Source organism: Neophocaena asiaeorientalis, unplaced genomic scaffold, assembly GCF_003031525.2.
Source record: "Neophocaena asiaeorientalis asiaeorientalis breed wild unplaced genomic scaffold, Neophocaena_asiaeorientalis_V1.1 scaffold21, whole genome shotgun sequence".
NCBI classification, from domain to species: domain Eukaryota; kingdom Metazoa; phylum Chordata; class Mammalia; order Artiodactyla; family Phocoenidae; genus Neophocaena; species Neophocaena asiaeorientalis.
The window spans coordinates 3361863-3371548 of NW_020174053.1; the positions used below are offsets into that span (position 1 = coordinate 3361863).

General features: G+C 50.3%; 1 protein-coding gene across 4 annotated transcripts in view; it reads left to right on the forward strand.

Annotated features, from left to right (window-relative positions):
• Positions 1-6756, forward strand: part of TTC12 (tetratricopeptide repeat domain 12) — a 46505-nt gene extending 39749 nt beyond the window's left edge. The window contains exons 18-21 of one of the 4 annotated variants that reach the window (XR_003004421.1): positions 2997-3098; positions 4429-4528; positions 5081-5299; positions 5386-5452. Coding sequence is in view for 3 of the 4 variants with exons in the window: in XM_024754281.1 (XP_024610049.1) it covers positions 2997-3098; positions 4429-4528; positions 5386-5611; positions 6619-6694 (504 nt within the window). In the remaining variant the exon portion in view is untranslated. The other 3 variants (XM_024754281.1, XM_024754284.1, XM_024754283.1) reach the window with 3 other exon arrangements.
• Positions 6757-9686: the final 2930 nt, after the last annotated feature.

Below are 9686 nucleotides of genomic sequence, written 5' to 3' on the forward strand. Positions count from 1 at the left end.
TTCTCCAAAGAAGACATACAGATGGCCAAGAAGCACATGAAAAGCTGCTCAACATCACTAATTATTAGGGAAATGCAAATCAAAACTACGAGGCATCACCTCACACTGGTTAGAATGGGCATCATCAGAAAATCTACAAACAACAAATGCTGGAGAGGGTGTGGAGAAAAGGGAACCCTCTTGCACTGTTGGTGGGTGTGTAAATTGATACAGCCACTATGGAGAACAGTATGGAGGTTCCTTAAAAAACTAAAAATAGAATTACCATATGACCCAGCAATCCCACTACTGGGCATATACCCTGAGAAAACCATAATTCAAAAAGACACATGCACCCCAATGTTCATTGCAGCACTATTTACAATAGTCAGGTCATGGAAGCAACCTAAATGCCCATCGACAGACGAATGGATAAAGGAGATGTGGTACATATATACAGTGGAATATTACTCAGCCGTAAAACGGGACGAAATTGGGTCATTTGTAGAGACGTGGGTGGATCTAGAGACTGTCATACAGAGTGAAGTAAGTCAGAAAGAGAAAAACAAATATCGTATATTAATGCATATATGTGGAATCTAGAAAAATGGTACAGGTGAACCGGTTTGCAAGGCAGAAATTGAGACACAGATGTAGAGAACAAACATATGGACACCAAGGGGGAGACGTGAAGGGGGGATGGTGGTGGGCTGAACTGGGAAATTGGGATTGACGTATGTACACTAATATGTATAAAATAGATAACTAATGAGAACCTGCTGTATTAAAAAAATTTTAAAAAAAAAAAGATCATTGTCGGGGGACTGGTTCCAGGGTTGTACAAACCTTCCAAGTAGATCCAGCATATCTTGTTTGTGGCCAGCAAGCCCACAGCTTCTCTGAAGTCAGTCCGGACTTACAGGGCAAAGCTGTTTAACCTGGGCTCCAGGAAGTTGTGGTAGGTCTTCAGGTTCCCTGGAAGCCCCAGCAATTGTATAGAAAACTCTGAGTGTATGTGCATTTTCATGGGACTGGAGAGCACCACAGCTTTCATCAGATCCTCAAAAATGATACACGACCCCAAAAGTGATAAGCACCACTGTTCTTGGATACTTGGGATTTTCTGGCTGGTGGGTCTAAAGCTGGGCCTGCACTAGTTCCACACTGGCCCTTCAAGGACTCTGGGGTAGATGTCCCCAGGACTCTGCTTGGCCACAGCTAGGTGGGTGCTCACCAGCTTGTTGAGTAGGGCAGTAGCCTTAGCAGGGAACCCGGTCCTTTAATACCGTGCTCTTTCTACTGCCTTGGGCCTGAAAAGAGAGCTGTACTGTCAACTGTAGTCACATCCTAGCCCCTGTAGGAAGCAGATTAGGGAAACAAGATAGGTGATATGATAATACACAGGTTTGTCCATTCTTGCTCTGGAGACTTCATTAAATTGAGACTAAAGACATTAGGGGGAAAAAAGGCAGAAACCCACACTGACGAAGTGAACAGGCAAGAGGTCACCAAAGGGTAAGTTATTTTAGCTAGTTTCTGGAAGATGGAGAACAGCTGCCAGACTGGTAATTAATGCGGCAGGGCTAAAGAAGCCTTCGTGTAGAGGACAGACGAGGGGAGCCCAGCTGGGGGGTAGCAGGTCTGTCTTGCAGCTCCATGGAGAAGATCGAGAATTCAAACCGCCAGCTACAGCGGAGGACAGAAGTAAGAGATGGGGGACTGCATCTGGCAGCCAGGCATCTATTCCTCAGGCATAAAATGAGCCATTTTTTCCTAAAGGAATTGAAAGACCAGAGGAAAAAGTTTTGCTTTCTAGTATTTGAGAGTGCCGCCTCTCCACCTGTCAGTGGATAAACTTCCCATAAACATAGTGTACCCAAACATACTGCTTTTTTCATAAATGTGACTGGAGAGCTAAGGGTAGATCTCACCAGGCATATCAGGAAAGCCATACAAATAAATAGACGAAGCAAGGTAAGCAGAACATTTGACTCTCAAAAAATAGAGATGAAGTAGAAAACAGAAGAAAAAATTAATAACTATCACTCATGTCTTCAGAAAGATTCAAGATAGTGTTATGGGGGCTTCCCTGGTGGCTCAGTGGTTGAGAGTCCACCTGCCGATGCAGCGGACGCGGGTTCGTTCCCCGGTCTGGGAAGATCCCATATGCCGCAGAGCGGCTGGGCCCGTGAGCCATGGCCTCTGAGCCTGCGCGTCTGGAGCCTGTGCTCCGCAACGGTGGAGGCCACAACAGTGAGAGGCCCGCGTACCGCAAAAAAAAAAAAGATAGTGTTATGGCCATAAAATAGTAACAGAACTATTTTTTAAAAAATTAGAACTGGAAAATAAAATCAGTGAAGTCTCCCAGAAAATAGAATAAAAAGACAAAGATTTAGAAAAGATAAAGGAAAAGCTAAAAGTCCCAGAGGATCCATCCAGGAAGTCCACCATCTAATAAGGGCCCTGAACAGGTATCAGAGCCCCACGGGTGATACAGGCCAGGACTTTCTTGCCAAGGGTTGAACGCTGGTCCTGTGTGAAGCTGGAATAAGCTGGGCCTCTGTGCACCCGGGGGCAATGTTGGCGGCCCTTAGAATTGCCTACCCAGCAGCTTTATTATAAAGGACAGTACTTGACTTGCTATCAATTCCTTGGCCATTGTATTTTTAAAGTCAAGGTATTATTTTGCATCTAATACTAATGATTGTTTTTGCCTCACCAAACTACTCGTTGACTTTAAAAGGTCATCAGCATTTTAAGAAAAAAATTCCTATTGAGGTATAGTGCGTGTACAATATTATATATTTCAGGTGTACAACACAGTGATTCACAAATTTTAAAGGTTATGCTCCATGTATAGTTACGAGAAAATATTGGCTATATTCCCTATGCTGTACAGTATATCCTTGTAGCTAATTTATTGTATACAAGGTAGTTTGTGGCCTTAACCCCCTACCCCTTTCTTGCCCCTCCCCACTTAGGAAAGTTTAATCAGCCTTTCTTTCTGCTTCACTCAGAGAGCTGCTGGCGTTCTTAGCCGCACCCTTGTTTCCTCTCCGAAAATTGTTGAGGAGGCCCTCAGAGCGGGAGTGGTGAAGAAAATGGTTAAATTCCTGAAGGTAAAATAACTTCATTGGTTACAACCTCCTGAATTTCCGGGAGTGTCATATTTTATTTGGGGAACAGAACTAAGGAGGGCTTTGTTCAGTTAAGGTTCTTCTATTTCCCCCCTGCTAGCTTCTAACCTTCTCGAATGGAGATTCCCTTCTGCCTGTCCACCCAGACTCTGCTCTGACCAGCAGTGTAAGATTGTTGAACAAATAATTGTTCATTAGATGCATCCATAAAAACTGCTTACCACTTAAACCTAACTTTAAAAATGTATGGCCTCTGTCCTCGAAAAAGATGGTCTGAGTGGCTTCAACAAGGTTTCTCAGGTCCTGGTTTTGTTCATGGTTTCCTGCTCATGACGCTTTATCCAGTTACCTGGGGAAGGTTGGAGATAACTCCATTTATGAGATATGTAGCCTGCAGAGTAACCGTGTGGCTTTTAAAAGGATGTTCAGATTTTCCCCACAATACGAGTGCAGTGAATCTATGTGAGTTAGTACGAGAGTTAACTAGATTCTCTTGAAGGGGGAGGTGAGTTACTAGGTCGCATCTCTGGGTCCCGCCAGCGATGCATGTGCCCAGTGAGGTTCACTACCCCACGTTACTGTGGTGACCCCACGGGAGACTTACTCATAAAACCCAGGCTGAGTGGCACCAGGAAGCGTGCTCTGTCGGGGGGCTGCTTCTGGGGCAGGGGCGATATTGAGGGACAGGGTGGTGGATGTGAGTTTAGGCAGCCACGTGGATGATGACCGTCATTCACTCTGTATAACTCTTGCACACCCACCGGAGCCTGCTGGTTGCATGCACACACACGTGCATTATGCATGCCTTCACACACACATGCATTTTAAAGACCCCACATAGGGTGATTTGAAGGGTTATGATTCGACAGTTGTCACCTCTTAAAATGATCTAGGTTCGTAATGTTCTCCATGCAGGCCTGTCAGCCTGACAGCCTTCTCAAGTCAACCCTCATTCTCAAATGGTGAACTGACATGGGAGGGCCTTTTCCTCCCTTTTTGGTACATCTGCCAGTCGACAGCACCATTCTGTTCTCAGCCACTCACTCCTAAGCCTTCCACAGGTAATTACTCAGGTGTACATGACAGGCCTACATTCATAGCGGGGGTGAGGGCCACGTTAGGGAGCATGTGAGTGACACTGCATCCCACCAGGGACCAGGCCCACTCGCCAGGAAGCACACGCTACTGTCAGCAGAGCTCCGGCTCAGAAGTCTAGGAAGCCACGAGCACAGTCACAGCTGCTCACTGTGGTTTCTGGCCGAGAGCAACCACGGCATTGATTTTCTTTTCCTAATTTCACTCTGAAATCTAGGCAGGAGGCCAGACTGCGTCACGTTATGCGGTAAAGATCCTCGCCATCTGCACTAATAGTTATCACGAAGCACGAGAAGAGCTGATAAGACTGGATAAAAGTAAGTGATAGTTTCTTTAAGTGGAGCCCACATTAACCCAGAGATTAATCAAGCCGTGAAGCTGCAAAGGGAGCTGCGGGTGAGGAGGGAGGAAAGACTGAGGAGGATGCGTCACGCCCTCCCCGGACTCGGGCAGTGTGTATGAAGATGACGTCACCTCACCTCCAGCTCTGAAAGCTCCTAATTAGCATTCGGCCGCGCACAGGTGCCACATCCTTGCTGGAAGACTCAGCTGGGAAACAGCTCAAAGATAACAGAATCAAAGCTGGGAGCTACCGCCCCACTCCAAGTAAACTGGGATTGTTTGTAAAGCATTCTGCTTAGACTGACCTAACACGGGCCCTCTTCCTTCCCAGGGGAAACACCTTAGTGACCAAGGAGAATAGGAGAGGCTGAGCCTGTCTCTAGTCTAGTCACTGCCCTGTCATGCGGGGCAGGGGTCCTGCTAACGCTCTCCTTCCCACCTCCTCTGGGCCGCACAGGCGTGAATGGGGGTCCCCACTGAGTGGGGGGCAGGAACCTTTCCTGTAGAACCTGTTCCTGGCCCCGCAGGTACAGGGTGCCAGCCCACGGCCTCCCACTCAGGTGGGGGCTGTCAGGTGGAGCTGAGAGCTTCAGATTGGGGACGTAGAGAGAACAGACCTGCCTGATGCATAGCCTGCATTCCCGGGACAACTGAGTCCTGCCAGGCTCTGCGCCGGGCTCCTGAGGTCCCTCAGAGACACAGCCAGGAGCCAGAGAGCTTCAGAGCACTCAATAGGGATTTGCCGAGTAAGTGACATGTCCATCCACTGCCACCTCCCTGTGCCCCCCATGTTCCACTGCCAGCCTCCTGCTTGTTCTCCTCCACCCCGTAGAGCTCGGTGTCCTGATGCAGCTGCTGGGCTCGGAGGATGAGATTCTGGTGGGCAACGCCACCCTCTGCCTGGGGAACTGCATGGAGGTGCCACACGTGGCCTCGTCCCTGCTGACCACGGACATCGTGCCGGTCTTGCTGAAGCTCGCGGGCGGCGATGCTCAGAAGACGGCCGTGCAGCTGAACGCGGGCATCGCCCTGGGGAAGCTGTGCACGGCCGAGCCCAGGTGCACGGCGCGGCAGGGAGCCCAGCTGCTTCTGTGGAGGATGACCCTCACCCCCAGGGCACTGGGGAGAGCTCAGGCTGCAGCCGGAGAGGGAACCCGGTTATGGGACAGGGATCTTTCCGGGCACCGACGGCCGTCGTCTTCTGTCTGCTCCATTCCCGCAGTCTCCTCCAGCCACTCCTCTCTCCACCCCTCCTCCCTCGCACACCATCTCCCCTTCTCTCTGTCTCCTTTCTCTCTCCTCTGCTCTCCAGAAACAGACCTCCCCGACTTCATTTTTTTTTTTGCTTGGGACCTAAGCGTATGGGAGAATGTCCTGTAGGGTAAATTCTTGCGCTGGAGAAAACAGACGAGGTTGGGGAGCGGCATGATTAAGACCACCCAACAAGCTTAGACAGGAGCCTGCGCTTGATCTGGGTATCGTGCCTCTCTCAGCCCAGGCTTCCGCCCCGCTCTGCCCCGAAATGAGGCGCTGGGACGCCTGGTCCTCACGTTCCTGGAAGGTGCCCACCTGTGGCTGAGCGTGGTGCCCTGGCACAGGAGGGGGCGCCTTCCATGGTGGGGAGGGCCTCTGGCCTGCCTGCTTCCTTCTTGCACAGGCTCCCCCTCCCACCCCTCCTCTGGAGAACGAGAGGGTGGGCCTGGATGACGTCTGCGGTCTTTTCGAGTTCTGTCTGACAGTTCAAATGGAAGGAATGGATAAAATCTTTCTTCTACAGAAAGCAAAGCACATCAGCTAGGATGGGCTCGCTGTGGCAACCTGCTGGGGAGCTCCCAAGAGCAGGTCCCGCAGGTCCCTGTCACATCTGCCACTCACGTGGCGAGTGTTGCCGTGTTTTGTGGGCCTCCTGAGGGTCTCCCCACTTTGATCTTTAGGGCTCCCCAGGGCAACAGTTGCTGCTCTGTCCTGTCCCAGCCGGCTTCTGCCTGAGGGGGGGATGCCTCTGGGGGCCTGGTGTCTGCACCCTGGCATTTATGTCCTGGAGTTTGTGTTCTGATTATGACAGGTTTGCTGCTGTACTGAGAGAGCTTCACGGGATGGAGATTCTCAACTCTACCATGAAGTACATGGACAATTCTTGAGAGACGCGGCGTCCGTGTGAGCTCTGGCTTGCTCCTGTGCCAATAAAGACTTCCTGAATATCCACTCCAGACCTGAATACTGATCTTCAGGGTGCTCGCCTGTTGGTTTCGCTGGTCACAAGACTTCCCCAGACTCTCTGGGAAGCAGCGGTTCTAGATAAGAACTAGGTTCCGCCTAACACCGCACCTGCCCCCCTTGCTGTTTTCTGCTGGCAACACGCTAGAAGCGTCAGGTTTTTCAGGAGCGGTGTTTTGGCCTCTGTTTTCCAGCTCTGAAGTGCCAAGACACAGCTGCAGCGGCGTCTGCATGGTGAGCCTCCTCAGGCCTGGCTGTGGCGCACGGTCTTGAATTCAGTGGGTTGAGTGGTGGGTGTGGCTCCCCAGCAGGGAGTTCTGTAAGGTCCAGGGGAGTCAGTCCTGGAAGCACCACCCGCTGCCTTCCTCCGCCCCATGCAAGGATGTTGTGACCCCCCGCTTCCCTTAAATTGTCTTCTGCTTCCAGTGCCAGAGCAGGGGGGGGGATCTGTTTCTGTCCTGAACTCTCACAAATACAGACATAATCTATTCCTCTAACCCACCTTGCTCTTCCACCCCACCCCCGAAAGGCACTGCTCCCTTACAGTTGCCCTTAGTCCACTCTGAAACTGACAGGGTCTCCTTTGGACCCCAAGTCCCTAAGCAAAAAGTCCAATAAGTGCCACCACTCTTCCACTTCTCAGTACCATCACTTGACTGTTTTAGGGTAGGAGGCGGGACCTGCACGGTAGAGTGAATGCCAAGTGTCCCAGACCAAAGTTCCCAAGGCCTGTGGTCCTACTTACCCTGCTACCTGGCAGCTGTGGACTTTGGGCAAGACACTCAACCTCTCTGAGCTTTGGTTGCTGCTTTTGGAAAAGCTAGAGTAGTACCTGTCCAACCTATCTCCAACATTACTGTGAAGATTGAATGAAGTTTTGGAGGTAAAGCCACGAGGAACTGCAAAATGCTACACAAATATAAGAGATTTCTAGGCTCCATCTTGAGATTGAGGGGGTTGACTTTGAAGTCATCTGAGTTAAATTTAAGGCGGCTGGGAAAAGGTAAGCACACGTCCTTTAAGGAATCAGAACTGGATGTTTTTGGACCATGTAAGAAAGGAAATCCTCTTCCTGAGAGATTTTTTTCAACACACCCAAACAAATGGGTCTTCGCAAGTGTGATAGCCCTTGGAAACCAAGAGAGAGAATTGTCACTTTGTGGGACTGGAAGGAAATCAGTAGCCCTGAGAGTCTCACTCTGGGATCAGGCTCACTGGAGTACTCTGTGTTGGTGCCCTACGGTCCCTGGGTGGCAGGCAAGTGACAGGCCACATTAGAGAGGCTGGGACTTGCCCACTCAGTCCCATCATGGGAACAAACACACTTCAAGAGGCTACTGAATTTCAGAGGGAGATGGCTTGGTGCTAAATAGAGCACAGAGAAGAAAATTAGAGGCTGCAAAATTTGCTGGTTTGGGAGAGATTCAGTGGAGCTTTAAAAATGGAAAAGCCTGCCTGTGTACGTAACCAGCAGGCTTGTCTCCTCCGATTTGAAGTTCAGACCCCTCCTTCTCCCTCTCTTTGGCTGCACTCCTCCCCCGCGGCTCATGAAAATGGCTATTATACATGTAATCTCTTCCCCGAAGAGTGGGGAAAGCCAAATTATATTATTATCTTTGCCTCGGAGAGCCTGCCAAGAGCAGCCATCCCTCTGCTTTGGAGGAGGGTCTGGCTGCACCTGAGGAGCGCCCTCCTCTCGCAGGTGGAGAGAGATGTTTACACACTGGTGTCTCCGTCTCGCTGCGGAGCCAACCCGCCCTAGCCTCGTCACCTCTAACACATGCTACCATACAGGGCTCCCAGGCAGCCTGGAAGAAACTACTTACGTGTTGAAGAAGGGGCTCCTCTCCTCATGACTGGAGCCCCTGCACCTCCTAGCCGCCCTCAGGATCGTGGCTTACTCCGAGAAGGCGGTCTGTCGGTTCCACGGGCGGTGGGATTGTCCATCCTAAAGAGATGTGACCGACATGGAACTTAATAACCATCCTGAAGCCACAGCAGAGGTGTCAGGTCACGGATGGTGAACACCTGTCCTAGATTAGGTGACACCGGCTCTTCTACAGGGCAGCAAGGCAGGGTTGAGGGGAGATACTGGGAGGAAATGATAGGAAACGGTAGGACATGCTATCGTAGGCACTTTCCTGAGGATCTGTTAGGACAAGACCTTCCTGGCTTGGGGAACCGAAAGAAGAGAGTACCACCTGAAGTACCCTGAGGCCAGGTGACGTTTACTCCTCCATGACTTTTTTCAGCAAAAGTTCTCATTTTCTAAATGCCTTGAAAATGCGGGCTCTTCAGAGGGCCCAGTAAGCGGAGAGAGTATTTGGAGGTGAGGAAAACATTTACAAGTCACTCCCTTTCCCAAGGCAAGAGGCTCTTGGTCCTCCTGGGCGGCGACTGGCCAGCCTGTTCTGCACCAGGCACTGTAACAAGTGCCTGGAGATCCAGCCCATATAAGCCTCACGAAGACCCAGTGGGGTGGGCATGAGCTCCACTTCGTGGGTAAAGAAACTAAAATGTGAAGACAGTAAGTACTTCTTACCCAGGATCACCTAGCAGGTAGGTTAGGGAGCCAGAATTTGACCCCAGCCTGGATTTTTAACACCTTCTACATTAAAAACATACCTCCACTTACTCAACGTGGTTTGAAGGAAAATTACCTAGTTTCTCCAAACCTCAGTTTCCTCTCTGTCAAATGGGAGGAACGGTCCCTACTTACAGAGTTCTTGGGTTTGGATATAACATATGTGCAGTGCCTCGCACAGGTGATTGGAAGAGCGAAGGTATTTCCTTAAGAGTGACTATTATTTTGAAGCCTGAAATTACCGTGATCACATTATCTGCCGCCTTCCACCCTCACCTATCTGCTCATCCTCCTAGGTACTCATCTCAAGGCAGGCAAGCAGCTGTGTGGCA